Here is a 15,421-nt window from a genome sequence, read left to right as displayed (position 1 = left end):
AATTCTCTCTCAAACTTGCTCCTGCTGACTCACAGATTATAAAGCCGTTCCTGAGGCTTTCAGGGACGAGTCACCATAGAGTACCTCTTTGTATGGTGCCAACTTCATCCCCTTTCTAGCTGTTACAGCTCTTGGATGGACTGAAATTACAGGAAGTCAAAGAAACTTTGGCATTTTTGGAGCACTACTCACTTGTAAATTCTGTGGATTTTGACAGTATCAAATATTTGAGTATCCTGTGATTCAAGCCTTTAAAAAATTTTTGAAATTGCAGCTTATTGTAACTTATTGTGGGCGGGTGGGGGGGGGCGAGATGTAAATAGGATCATCTGTTTTGAGAAAACTTTGTTTTTTACTCACTATTCTTTATCATGCGCAAAGTTCAGTGTTTTAAGGCTCTTGTTCTTTTTTGGTTCTGTGAGCAGAATCCGGTGGACTGGGATCAGAGAACCCTAGAATGAAGGACTTCACCTTCAAGGCAGCCCCTCAATGTGTTCTGTGGTGTGTGGCCTCCATAGCCTTAGAAAGGATGGGAAAGGGGCAGGGCCGGTGGAATGGCAACTCTCTGGAGCACCAGTTATTACTGGTTCAATTCACCCAACCCAGAATGGAAACTCCATCTCCAGAGGAAAAGGCGGCCAGGTTACCTGCCAGCACAGGAGCCTGGGAGAGCTCAACTCCTGAACAATAGCTCCTATGGAATGGGAGGCTCAGGGTGGTGATGTGGTCAGGAAGCAGTATGAAGACAAAGATGCTCTGTACAATGGCCCTGTCCTCTACTGAATTCTGGGTTGGGGGGATCTCTAGGGGCTAAACTCCTTCCCTTTTTGAGGATGGGAGGCTTAAGAACGTCTCCTCCCCCAGATATAAGAATGAAGAGGAAACTCCATGAATATGAACTGATAGTGTCCTTGCCCATGTGTGAAAAAAAAAACAACAATGCAAGGCAGCATGTGGCTCTCCATCTTTATTCAGCAGTACCGGTCTCTTCCCTATTTATGGTTCTTTTGTTATGGTACCATTGCTGGTGGTGTGTCAGCTGTGTATTCCTTCCTGTGTGTCCACAAGCAAACTGAAAATCCAAAGGGTTACCTTTTCAAACAAAGGCATGTAAGCTGCACCCAAGAAAATACAGGTAATAGCAAACAAATACAGACAAACAATTACATGTTTGGTCATGCAATTATCCACGTGGCACACGTAAATGTATATTGCTTCCCCTTTTTCTGACTCCAGTATCCCATTCTAACATAAGTGTCATCCCTCTGTCAAGTGGCAGCTGATGGCTTTCCATCCAGTGGAGGAAAGATCAGTGATGCAGAACCTGGCTATATTCAGTGTAACTTGCTTTATTTACACCTATACACCAGTCCTGAAATGAGGTGCTCAGACAGCAAGCAGGGCAACACCTTCTTTCAGGAATCTCAGCCCAACACCAGTGCCGAGTTTCCAGGAGCAACTCTGCCTCAAGAATTAACTCTAATCAGAGACCACAGAAGAGAACAAGTTCCCCTAACACTGCCACTGCATAACCCAAACAACAACAACAGCATTTCTTTCCAAGAGACAAATTTGGTTGCAAGAATTTAGAAGACTATGTGTAACAGCACCACTTGGAGATGCGTGCAATAACTATACTTCTGCATAGGGAAGCAGGTGCTTGCAAAAGCAACGATGTGTTTATCCACCTAACATTTTCATGTTCAAATAACCAGTAGAAATTCTCTATTACTCACTTGAATGCATGAAGTGGCACAACATAGGATTTGTCTACATGGCGCCGGTATAGCACACTAGAGTAGAGGTAGGCAAATTAAGGCCCACGGGCCACATCCGGCCCATGGGACCGTCCTGCCCGGCCCCCGAGCTCCTGGCCCGGGAAGCTAGCCCCCGGCCCCTCCCCTGCTGTCACCCCTCCCCTGCCGCCTCAGCTTGCTCGCTCCGCCGCCGGCGCAATGCTCTGGGCGGTGGGGCTGTGGGCTCCTGGGACAGCGCAGCTGCAGAGCCCGGCCTGACCCAGTGCTCTGTGCTGCGTGGTGGTGGCGGCGGCACCGGTGCTCCAGGCAGCGTGGTAAGGGGGCAGGGAGGGTTGGATAGAGGGCAGGGGAGTTCGGGGTAGTGGGGGGTGTGGATAGGGGTCTGGGTAGTTGGGGGGGGGGGAACAGGGTGTTGAATGGAGGCAGGGGTCCCGGGGGAGGGGGCGTCAGGAATGAGGGGAGGGGTTGGATGGAATGGCAGGAGTCCGGGGGTGGTCAGGGGACAGGGAGTGGGGGTGTGTGGATGGGGCAGGGGTTCCAGAGGGGCCGTCAGGGAACGGGGGGGTTGGATGGGGCAGGAATCCGGGGGGGGGGCAGATAGGAGGTGGGGGCCAGGCCACGACCCCCTCCACTAACCAGCCCTCCATACACATGTACAAAACCTGATGCAGCCCTCGGGCCAAAAAGTTTGCCCGCCCCTGCACTACAGGGGTGTGATTTGTGAAATACTCTAACGGACGGTGCTATCACTGCCCCATGTAGACCCTGCTTGTGTGAGCTAAAAAGATACATCATGCAAACTGGGTACCTTTTAGAGCACACCAGGATGGGACAGTTAGCATGTCAGCAAGCTTTACAAATCATACCCTTCCGCTGCCCTTTGCCACATGGTTTAGACAAGCCCTTAGGCACCTATGTTTGAAAATTTAGCTCCAAGTTTTTCCAACTTGTACATAGTGAGAAAACAGCTTCAGTCACTGATGGTGCGAGCTCCCTTGCTTACGCCCAAGGCTGTATTTATTCTCAGTCTAAAAGCAAGTGCTGCAAATGAAATAACTTTTGGATGGCGTGACTTTTAGAAAAACAACTACCCTGCTTTGCTCTTCTGTGGATCCTTCTATTCAAGGATCCCAAAGGCGGAGTGCCAAAGCAGCGTGCCAAAGTGTCCAAGGCTACGCATCAAAGCACTGAGGTTAAAAAACTCCAAAGCTCTGGAGTTGAGTGCCACAATGCCAAGGAAGGGCTGCAGCGTGCCAGGCTTTGCACTGAAACACAGAGCCATGGTTCCAAACTGACAAGCCCAAGCACCGCAGCACTTAAAAAACAGGCAGGGAGCATGGGAGAAAAAAAAAAGTCTTTGCATCAACTCAAAAACCATCTGAGAATCAGCTGGACAAGGTTAAAAATGACAGAAAGTGACCGTGGAGACAGGCTGATGCAGTGCTGAAATCGTGGAAGACTGGGAGTTCCTCTGCTGACCACAGTCACGAAGGAACTGGGTGGAGCATTTGGAGGATGGCATTTATATACAGGAAAGCATAATGGCCAGTAGGGATCCTGGCTCATGCTGTACCCTGCAGGGTCAAAAATCTATGAGATGAATGACTTCTGCCAGTCTCAGTCTAGGCTGGTGAAACCCAGGACGATCCCTTCGAAGAAGTATTACTATCCTATTTACAGATGAGGAAACAGAGACTGAGAGAAGTTAAGTAACCTGCCCAAAGGAAGCTTGGAGTAATGCCAAGAATAAAACTAAAATATCCAAGTTTCCCAGTCCTATGCTTTAACCACAAGACCCCATTCCTTTCCTAATATCCTATTTGGATCATGACATTGGTATTATGCAACAAACATCTTTATAAACATGTTAATTTCAGGACTTAAAGCCTTTTATACCATCTGTCATGAATATGTTACACACAAAAGATGCTGGTCTTTATTTCCTGGACCCAGTTACCAGACATGGGTCCGGATTACAAAGGATTAATACCTCTCTTACATGTCATGGTTCAGTATGCCTTGATTCCAGTAGCTACTGTTAAAGTATCCCTCTCTAAGCATTCTTTTACCACAGTGGTGTAGTTTATCTGGGAAAAGTCAGCTCTCTTGGAAAATCTGGTTTTCAGTGAAGTCCTGCTCTTCACGCTATTCTATAGCTGGGCTAAAAGGCGGTCGAGTGACTTGTGCAAGGTCCAGATTTTCAAAGGTATTTAAGCACCAAGTAGGATTTTCAAAAGCACCTAAGCAGGTTAGGCACTTCACATTGAAATCAATCAGACTTAGGAGCCTAACTTGCTTAGATGCTTTTGAAAATCCCACCAAGTGCTTATGTGCATCTTTAGATACCTAAATACCTTTGAATATCTGACCACAAGTTTCTATTTACAGCTGGGTCTGAAAACATTAGGAACTAGGATTGTATAATCTTTCAGCAGGCAGAAGAACTATGTTTCAGAGTGTTCAGTCTGGTGTGAACATAAATATAGTAGAATCAGCATATAGCTCCATCACAGATGAAGAGACAATAAATATCTATTTATAAAGTATCACTGCAATATGTCAACATCAAAACACATAAGTTACTACACCAATAGACATAACTATTCTACAATACCTACAATATTTTCTTCTCTGAGACAAATGCACCATCCTCTGGGGGGTAAGAGGTGGGTGGGGAAGGTTAGGCATAAATTATTACAATACAATATAAAATTATTTGGCCCCTGAAGTAGGAGATGGTGGTGAAAATTTATCAGGCTTCCCTGCCCCTCACCCCCGCAATACATTGTACAATTCAATACCTAAACTTTCATGTACTACAGTCCTTTTAACAGAATTGCTAATGTCTTTCTAGGTTTTATAATGTCACAAAAAGATGCTCATCATGCGATCTCACCACAGCAGATAAGTGCTGGAGCCTGTGGGGGTTTTCGATGCAAGCTGTCTTCTACTGTTTGTTTGCAGTGGGCACATTAATGGGGTCAGTAAAGTTTGCAGCAACTCTGCGTATGAATCTACACCTTCAACAATGTGATTAGTAAACTCTAGACATGCAGAAGTGACCACAGGAGCCTATTGTGTGGATTCCCTGCAAAGTCAAACTGCTCTGGGTAATGTAAAAGGTCAGAAGGCTGGTACTTTCACAGCAGAAACCACCATTTGATGTGGGAAAGGTTCAGGGGAGATCCTAAAGGCCAACAGTGAAGGGTCTCTTTTCAACAAGGTCACATGTCAAGCTAGAGTGAAACTAAAAGGAGCGTATTACATGAAACCACAAGCAACACTGTGGATACATTAAATGTCTTGCCCTTTAAAAATATATTTTATAATATGCACTAGTTCAGAACATACAGTAACTATTCTCTTGTAATTTCCACAAATTCTTTTCAATGTCCTGGATGTTAAGGGCACTTGAAAAAAACTGTTTTATATTCCAGTCATAACTATCCAGCTATAGTTTCCTCTCATTGGAGGGAATATTGTTCTCACCAGAGATTAGAAAAACATGTTGTGTTTGCCTATTCCATATTCAGTAACAACAATTTGCTTCTGTAAACAATACAAGACGGCTCAGCTAATTTTCCCCTGATTTTTTTGTTTTGTTTGACAACAAAATAACTATTACAGTTTAGTGCTGCTAAGACTTTAAGCAAACTGCATTAAAAGCATTTAAGTAAAACGCCAGTCTCTCTCTTTCAGTGGGATTGTGATGGCATTAAAATACAGTAAGTTCACATAAGAATTTAGGATAAACAAACCTTGAACAGAGGTGTGGAGTTCTGGCTACATTGTGCACTAGAGCAAATGGGAAATTCTATTAGGGGAGTTAGATTTATGTATTTATTTAAGAAGAATTTGACAGTGTCCCATTACTTGTCTCATCCTTATTGCTTTCTAGCTTGGTTTTACAATCTCCAGAGCTCCTGGGTTTGCAAGGATACTTTGACCTACTGCCTGTTCCCCTCCTTGGGTCATGCATAACTTTTACTATATGCATATAAGTAAGGCCCTTCTTAACTTGCGATACTGCGGAAATGGCAGATTCTGCAATATTAGGCTTCCGCTGCAATTTTGACTGCAGGAGACCCCGCTCTCAGCCCTGGCCTGCCATCAGCAGAAAATCACACAAAAGTAACAATGGACTTTATTACCACAAATAAGGTCCATTATTACTTTCCCACAATTTTCCATGCCTTGTCCGCAACTCAGCTGCAATGTTTTGACAATCATCCTGCAGTTCAAATAGGGCCTTACATGTGTGAGAGAGAGAGAAGGTGGGTGAGGTAATATCTTTTATTGGACCAAGGCCTGTGGGTTGACAAGACTCTTCCACCAACAGAATTTGGTCCAATAAAAAATATTACCTCACTCACCTGTGTCTCACACCCTAGGACCAACACGCTACAACACTGCACGTAGGATCTTCTGGAAACGCCTGCTCCGGAATTTATTACATTTGTTGAAGTCGATGGGAGCTGAGGCTGTCCAGCACCTTGCAGCGGGATTACGTCCTGTAGAAGTAGCATAAATGCAGACAGAATTAAAGGGCAATTGGGGCCTGACCGTGCTCTCATTGCAGTTAATGGCAGAACTCCCATTTACTTCTATGGGACCAAGTCTATATACAGTAGATTCTATTTCCCTACTTAAAATCAATACGGGCACCAACAAAGTAACCAAGAGCCGTGCACACTACAAGACAGTCCTATTCTGGGGGGTTCGAAGTCCTACAGTCCAGCTGAGGTTTGCCTCCCTGCCGCGAAGTGTCAACTGAGGGGTAGCTATCTCCAGGCAATGCTGAAGGCCTTAAATAACTGAAATAAAGAAAGGGAGAGCTGAGGTCATCCCAACTGCTTTATCCAACCTTCTCCCCAGCCGAACAATGCAATCAGCCTGTGTGCTCAGCCTGCAGACCCCCTGAAAAAGAACAGCTCATGAACTGTGATGCCATTCCAGAGAATTGAAGTTTCTGGCTCTGTAACCCAATTCCTAGAAGTACGCTGTCCAGAAGCAGCACTTCTGGGAATGACAGTAATAAAAATGGAAAGGCCAGGAAAGAATTTCTCCCCAGAGCATAACGCATGGACTTTAGAATGGCTGTTTCTTTTAGATTCTTCTCAAGGACTGAGCTGAAATCATCCATTAAGATCTAATGGGCATAGCCCACAAGATCAATTGCCTTCAGTTGCAGAGGAACAGTCACTGGTGGACTTCATCTCCTTCCTCCATGCTTCTATTAACACAGAGGACTCCTTACTCCCTCTTCCTCCTTTCATGCATCCACACAGGGACAGCCAGTATCTAACCCTGGGACCTTAACACAGGGCTAAATTCAGTAAGCTCAACAGCTTTGGGGTTATTTTTGTTTAAAAGCTAATTTAGATAAAACTTGTAGGAGTGGCCATAGCTTCCCAGTCATTTCAGGCAAGGTTCTGATACCATTACTCACATTGAATAACATTTTACTCCTCGGGTCGCCCCACTAAAATCAGGGTAACCACATAAGGAGCAAAACACTATTCATTGTGAGCAAAGGTGTCAGAATTTGGCTCTAAGTAACTCTGACATTCGCACCTGGTATGTGGAGTGTATGAGCATTTTATCCTTATGTGCTGCTTTTATGGGAAGCATTGAGTTCCATCACACAGTCTCTTATAAATACTCTGGGCCAGATTCTGTCTCTCTGCTTCCTACGGAGTAGCACACTACTCCAGCCATAGTCCCACTGAAGTCAATGGAACCACTTATGGAGCAGTGCGTTTCTCTGTTTGAGTGAGAAAAACAGATTCCAATTCCCTATGTAGTTCATCTGTGAACACCCGGTTTCAAAGAAAAGAGAAATGTAAACATTATTATAGTTGAAATTTAAGATTTTAGCCTAAGTTCTGATACTTGTGTTGCTCATTTTTATGTGGTGTCCATCATTACAACCATGCCCTTTTTATTGAAGGTTTCTTTATCATTTGAAACATGTATGTTTAGTTACTTAAAATGGTAAATTGCTTCGCACTGTCCTTGAAGTGCACCATATAAATATTGTATTCGATCCTTAGCTTACACTTCATAAATAATTTATTTTAAAAATATTCTTCCATGAGACCATCAGCTGCTGAGGTGTTCAATTTTCTGGTCAAACATTTATTTACAGCATGTGTTCTTTTAGCTTAGTAACGATCTGCTAAAAGCTACATCTGGTTGGAGTTATAGGAATTGTATTTATGCTAAAAAAATCTCAAAATACTAAATGCTCAAATCTGTTAACAGGGTTTATACCATAGTATAAATGTTTTAATGAGCAGTGGAGATGTTGAAAGCTATACAGGGGAGGCTTTCATAGAGGCCTGACTATTACTTAAAGCATCCATTTGTGACTATTGGAAAGATTTACCAATTGCATTGCTGCTATCAAGTCATTCCTAAATTATTTCTATTTCATGTTACTACACTGCAACTGTTGTAGAAACTTGTTCAAAGTGCCAGACATTTAAAAAAAATCTAGAGGAAATTTCAGATGATTAACTTTGATGAATGGACATATTTGAATTCATGTACCATAATATTCTTGTTAATGACATGTCTGCTTAGGACATCCATTAAAAGTCCATTAACTTAACAGAGAAAGTCTAATAAAGTTACCCTGGAAATTTTCTGGTAAATTAACATTATGGATTTTTAATGAATATTTGCTGTAGGTATTGTTACAAGGCTAACATTCTAATTAAACTTAGGCCCTGAGCAAGTAAAACAGCCCCATGAAGACACCACAAAGCAGAGAAAGTTCTTTCTCAAAAGCTTTCATAAGCATGGTTGGCGCAGGTCACAAAATATGATAACAATAGCTACAGCCATTATCATTATCTTCATTGGCACAGTGGCTGGTGTCCCAGTGTCAGAAGCTTACTGAACAAATTCAAGTGCTAAGGTTCCCATATTCTTCTGCGCCTGCTGTAGAAATTGCTCAATTTTGGGGTGGCCATTTTGAAACCATTTGGGCCTGATTGTCAGGAGTGCAGCCAACTCACAACTCCAGGTGAAGTTGATGGGAGATGTCAGTAGGTATCACCTTTGAAAAAAAACAAGCCCTGCCAGTATGTCTCTGATGATCAGAATAGTTTAGTGGAAATGTTTGAACATTTTGACCGAAGTGATTTTGTTAAAGCCACAAGGAAAGTTGGTATCAGTGCTGGAGTTTTCAGGAGTGACCAATTCCTGTGCCCATGCTTCTTCTTAGCTCCCCAAGAACCTATTCAAGTACATCAGTAAATGATATCAAACCATCAAACAATGCTGACTGGCCAATGTGATGATGTCATGCTTTTAAGAATAGCTTTCCCAAAGTGATTCTTCCAGCAATATTAATAATTCTGTATCACAAGGTTTCCACCACTACATTTCATGGCATCCACAGGTAAAGAGTATACTTGGGAGATATACCACGGGGCACCCAATCTTATAGTTTTTTGCCCATTCATATCTAGTTTCAGTAAGGCCTGATACTTTTCTGCTGACAAAACTAATAAACAATGATACAGGATATGGATTTAATTTTTTAAAATAACTTCATTTACCTATTTTTTCATACTTATCTGCCACCAAATCTTCTAAGCCAATCACCTTCCAGAAACTATCATCCCAGCCCTTCTCTGGGGAATATGTCCATTTGCACACCAATGGACAGAGAGACCTAATGAGAAAAGACATAAATCCAGAATCAGGACACTTATTACACTAGTTCATTAGCTCATGAATCTTAGGAAGTTTGCAGGGAATGACACAGTAGCAGATTGGCTACAGGGAACCTTGGGACAAAATTTTCAAAAAAGTGACTATTGATTTTGGGGGCCCAATTTGAGACACCTTAAAAAGAACCTATTTTTAAAGGTGTCCCCCCCAATAGGAGCTGTGCACATGGCCACCCCTTCCCTTCACATACACCAGCCAAGTGAACAGGCCATGCACATCAGGCACATTCCAAAAGGACAGCGCAGCCTGAACACCATATACGCAGCAGGGAGTTTAGGGAAGTTCCCAGTGAATGGCATGGGGCTTGTACCAGGACTGAATTTGGCCCATACAGTTTTGTGGCCTGGTGTGTAAAAGCAAAACAGAGTTAAACTAGTAGTGCTTCTGTATAGTGTGTATTCAAGTTTCAGTGCCACTGGCTCTGTATTTCATCAAAACTTGATGACAGTTCAGTGACATACTGAAATAACATAAGCTGTGATGCAACCCAGTGCAATGTTAAGTTACTGTTTCAATTAACATTGATGATAGAACTGTTTGAGCCCCACTGTGTTGATAGTGTCATAAGGATACAGTATAAAGGCACAAGGCAGAATTAACTCTCTACTGTAAAATGGATTTTCCCCCTCTCCAAACTTTCCTTATAGCAAAAAAACATAAATAACTAAGAGTGACAAGATATTGTGCAACGAACAGCATCCTAGGAGATAATTTTTAATTGTGCTCTGTAAAGTTAGTTAACCAAAAGGTGTTAATAATTCTAATCACTACTGAAAAAGTCAACTAGCTGTAGACTTGGAGGTGCCATTGTGGTCTACAGGCAAGCTGGCTGTGTCTCGGTGAAATGTCACACGAGTGCTGTGATTGGTTTCAAGAGATGCAGACTCGGCTATTACATTTATTTTAGATCTTATTTTGTGAATTATATATTACTTGTGATTTAGCTTAGATTTACTTCTGTTGAAATATTACTTTTATTCAGATGCTATGATTTAAAGAAACGTTAAAAATACAAGTGCTTCTTTGCTATTTTATACAACTTATTCATGGCGTCTGGAGCTATATCTCCTTGCAAATAACAAACATGTTATAAATGTCCTCTCTCCCCAACCCCTTCCTCCCAAAAACTTCCTATAGGCCTAACAAGAGGAATTAAACTAAAAGTTCATTACACACACCCACACACTCAATAATGTAAACAATGTTGGGGGAGGGGGTTGTATGTGTGTATATATATCACCTAGAAGCCCTAGCCATGGACCAGGACCCATTCTTGTGTGATTGTTCAGTGCCTAGCACAAACAGACAGTTCCTAGCCCCAAAAGCTTAAAATCTAAGTATAAAACAAGAAACAGCTATATAGTAGCAGCAATATATTTTACATTCATTCATCCTGAAGTATCCCAGTGTTGCAAACCTCAATATATACAAATAGCACCAATAAAATGCTCTTGAGTCTGGGCTGGAGGACAGCAACCAACTGTTTACACGTTATATCTTGCACAACGGTGCATGAGTGGCTGGTGGGAGGATTTTTAGCTTAGGACACCAAGTCAAACATTTACTCTTATGAAAACTGCCATGGGATCTTTACTGTCCATTTAGAGTATAGAGAATCTCTTACTTCACACTTTTGTCCACAACCCCCCCCGCCATCCCTCCATAGTAAGCTACATGGGATTTAGTCTATCTGACCTGATCCTACCACGCTTAGCTCCTAAAATAAGTGTCGCCATTTCAAACCTCAGAGTTGGACGTAACCATAATCTCTGGCTGTTTAATAGAACCCTGAATTGTACTAGGCCCAAATGCAATGGAACTGAGAATTCGTCTCTCCTCAAAAACATTCACAAACAAATACTGAGGCTACTTTTTATTCAGTCCCAAATACAAATCACATTCTAGTTTTCTAGATGCTGCTATAAGATAAATGATTAAGACAAATAAGAACTGGAAAAGTTCCTTTCCTCTTCTGCTGCAAAACTACATGCTGCTCAGTCCTGGTATGGTTTCTTATGCAGAGAGCTAAAGTACATTTGAAGAGGATCATGTTACATTTTATTCCATTTCTTTAGCATTCCCATATGTTTTTATAATTGTATGACTCGATGCTTATTTACAAAACTGATCTGTAAAAAAAAAAAAGATACATCATCCTAATTATAGTGACATTTCCCATATGTGTGGTTTCCATTCCATTTTTGTACAACAGTTTGCAACAAACAAATGACATGATGAGTATTAGCCATTTGGAGAAACTGAAATGGGAATGATTAGTTACATGCTAATAAACATGGAGAGACACAGATCACTTTGGGGTTAAAGTTCTCAGGCTTCTTACAAACTACCTGGAGCACAAGCTAGTTCAAACAGGGTTCTGCCTGTACATCTGAGTTTTGAATCTGCCCTGTTCTATGGTTAAAGAAAGGATCGATCAATTATCATTCTCTCTGACTTGAAAACAAACATACCCCAAAATAAAAAGTATGTGATATAGAACTAGAGCTATCACACTGTTGGTAAGAAACTCCAGTTTCCAGGAGTTTAAAAGACAGACCTTAAAGTTCAACTAGGATCCTTGACAGAAATTGTATAAATAAATAAATTCTCAGCATAGGAGCATAGTGAAAAAAGCCAAACATTTTCCCCAAAGTAACCTGATCCTTCCAATTATAAACAAATAAATAAAAGACTTTCACCATTTTAGGAAGATTTTACATAAAAATGTTGCAGGGCTTTCCAAAATATGGTAATTACCAAATCATAGCAAACTAAAATCATAAATGACTATTTAAGTAGTTCTCTGTGCTCTGAATTATGATGACACCTCTTTATTTAGGTGCTAGCTTGACAAATGCTTTGAGATCTATATGCTGCTGCTAATGTACTGGGGCCACTGCCTATCATGCTGACCAATATTGTCTCATTGTTGACTTGTATTCCTTCATCTGTGTCTGTCTGTAACCATCTATTATCTATTAGTATTGTACTTAGATTGTAAGCTCTTTCGGGCAGGGACTGTCATTTTGTTCTATGTTTGTACAGAGCCTAGCACAATGTGGTCCTCGTCCATAACGGGCTCATAGGCAGAACAATGATACAAATGCATAAATAACAACATGGGTGAGAGGGCTATACAGGAGCTAAGGAGTAGGGCTTCGAACTCTCTAGGAGCCCAATGGAACTCCCACTGAGTCTCTGTATTTAATGGGAGTTTGTAAGGTGTTAGCTTTTCCCCAGCTGGTGAAGTACCCACTGCCACACCCAGCGTCTCTTTTCAGGCAGTTTCATCAGGGGCTCTGGCAGCCACTCCCATGGTGATAGTTAAAAGGGGTCGAATAAGCTGAATCTCAAAAGCACCTGCCAGTTGACTTTTCATAAAGCCGGTGACCAGCAGCTGACATGTGATGAAGGACTGAGATAAAAAGAATTGGTACTGTTCATTGTGGTATGTTCCTGTCACTTTTCTGACTGAGTGGTTAGAAGTATTTTTTGGCTTTAAACATCAAGACTTGTGATCGCTGAAGATGGATGAACCAGATGAATAAAGTAAACACCCTCCTCTTCTTTCCCAACCATCATTCAGAACCAAGAAAGTTCAAGAAAGTTCAGTTAAGATTCTGTAATGTAGTCAGCAGTCCCTTTATAACTGCATAATCCAGGTTTCTGGAGTCTTGGAGTGGTCTCCCTAGACAGCACAGACTGCGTTTAGTCAGTCTGGGATAGACCTGGTCATGAAACTTGATTATCCTCAGGAATTTTCTAAACAAAATGAAGTGAAAATTTTCTACCATCAATTCTGAACAAAAATTTGTGTGTTTGAAGTTTTGCCATCAGGAGAAACCAGAAAACTATCAAAAATCAACTTTTTCCCATGGAAAATTTCTATTTCAATAAAACCACATTTTTTAACAGGAAAACGTTACTCCTGAAAAATTTCTGCAAGCACTAGTCTGGGATCTACAAAGAACTCCAGGGCCCTGCCTGTGCCCAACAGCTTCAGGAAAGAATCCCCTTTATCGTCATTACAAAGCAGACTGATCTGCGAGAGGCCACACCACACATCCCTTACCACTATTTTCTAACTTTCTGCTGAGCCCTGGCACATCCATGTTTTCATGAGGACTGAAAATGGATGTGCCAAAATACTGCTATTATACAATTTCCAGAATGACCAGAAGCTAGAAGATCTGGAAATCTCACTGGCAGCCTGTCCTCATCAGAGACCCATGAGTTTCAGATAGCCAGACTTTTGGGGTGGTTACCCACAGGAACCTGAACTTCCAAACATTTTAAGATCCACCTATCACTAGTGTTTAGCTCTCATTGGCTCTTGAATAAAATCACACTGGGTCCCTCTGCAGATGCTTAGGGCCAGATTGTGCCTTGCCTCTGTGAGCATGTATGGAAGATGAAAAGCACAAGAAGCCGCCCGTCCAGTCTTCCCCCATACAAGGTCCTGCCACATTTGCAATCTCTGTGGTGTGCTGAGACCAGTGGCTGCTCCCCACTAACATCCTCACTCCAAAGGGAGTGGAAGGAAGCACGGACATGACTCCCTAGTACTCCACACCAGTCATTTGAACTGGCCTCCCATGCATGCGAACATATGCTACACTCAGTGAAAGGGTGTAGCAACAGGTACATTCCTGGTTCTTTGGGAGGCACTTTGCTCCCTGGTGCTGCTTGTGGGGTAATGCAGAGCCATCCTACCCGATTCACAAGGGTGGTATCTAAAAGGTCAATTCTGGCCCACTATGGACAATGATCTAGGGTTTGAGCATGTCATCCATGTGTGGCATTCCTGAGCTAAGGGACTTGCAGGATCAGGCTTCTACTGTACCTCACATTCATCCCCAGCTTTAGATGAAATGTTAACATTTTGGATTGGACAGAAAACTAGCATGCATGAAAAAATAGCTGTCAGCATTAAAACCTGGCCCCCATGAAGTCAATGGAAGTTTTGCCACTGATTTTAATTGGAGAAAGATCTCGTTCAACGGTCCTAACAGGTCAGAGATAAACTTAAAATGTATGCAAAAAGCGTATTCTGTAGGCTCCAATTTCAGAGTAAGTATGTCACAGCTGACAAGGCTGACGAATGTTCAATATGCTCCCAAGGTCACAGCGGACATTTTAATAAAAAAAAAATACTGATAATTCTTTGTCGACTAACAATTTATATAAGGATGGCCCTTTGGTTTCCCCAAAGCCTGGGTTCTATGCTGACATACAGAGCCAGACCCTAAGCTGATATAAATAGGTGTACCTCCACCGAAGTAATTGTAGCTACATTCATTTACACCTGCTGAGGATTTCATCCACAGTTCAATTGCTAGACTAGTTAGAGTAAGCTGCAGTTAGGTACCTAATAGGAAGCGTGCAGTTGCACAGAGTAGCTTTCTGTGGTTTGTAGGCCAGAGTTTTTTAAAGCCACAAATCATCAAGAACAAAGAAAGCTGTTTGAGTTTCTGAAAGCAAAGAGAAAACCTGTGACAGTGGAGCGTAACTGATAACATCAAAAAATGTTTTCCCATTAATTTTGCAAACTTGAAAATGAAATAAATTCATTCAAATTAAAACCCAGGACTTAAGTTCAGCTGAGCAGAGCCTCTCCATGGTCCGACAGCTGTAAAAGTTATTAGTATCCCCCCAAATTATGCGACCCATAGTCTTAGTGCTTTCTACAGAAACAGGAACGGTACTGCTCTGATGCAGTCATAAAACTGATTGTGGTTTTTACAAAAATGCCCCAGACAGAACACTGAGATACAGCACACGTATCCCCTCCAGCAATACTTTGTATTCAAAAGTACTGGGCGTTGGTGTTGTGGAAGCCTGAAGAGCAGCACAGGTTATCACAGGGCAACAAGAGAACACACAATTATATGCTCCTCTTTATGGCTATGGCTGTACGTGTT

General features: G+C 42.1%; 1 protein-coding gene across 8 annotated transcripts in view; it reads right to left on the bottom strand.

The window, feature by feature from the left end:
- Positions 1-15,421, bottom strand: part of FGGY (FGGY carbohydrate kinase domain containing) — a 372,408-nt gene that overhangs the window by 120,959 nt on the left and 236,028 nt on the right. For all 8 annotated transcript variants that reach the window (XM_045026481.1, XM_045026483.1, XM_045026482.1 and 5 more), the window contains one exon: positions 9,326-9,441. In XM_045026481.1, the coding sequence (XP_044882416.1) occupies positions 9,326-9,441 (116 nt within the window). The remainder of the gene's footprint in view (positions 1-9,325; positions 9,442-15,421) is intronic.

Source organism: Mauremys mutica, chromosome 8, assembly GCF_020497125.1.
Source record: "Mauremys mutica isolate MM-2020 ecotype Southern chromosome 8, ASM2049712v1, whole genome shotgun sequence".
In the NCBI taxonomy this organism is placed as follows: Eukaryota; Metazoa; Chordata; order Testudines; family Geoemydidae; genus Mauremys; species Mauremys mutica.
This window is presented reverse-complemented; position numbering and strand designations above follow the sequence as displayed.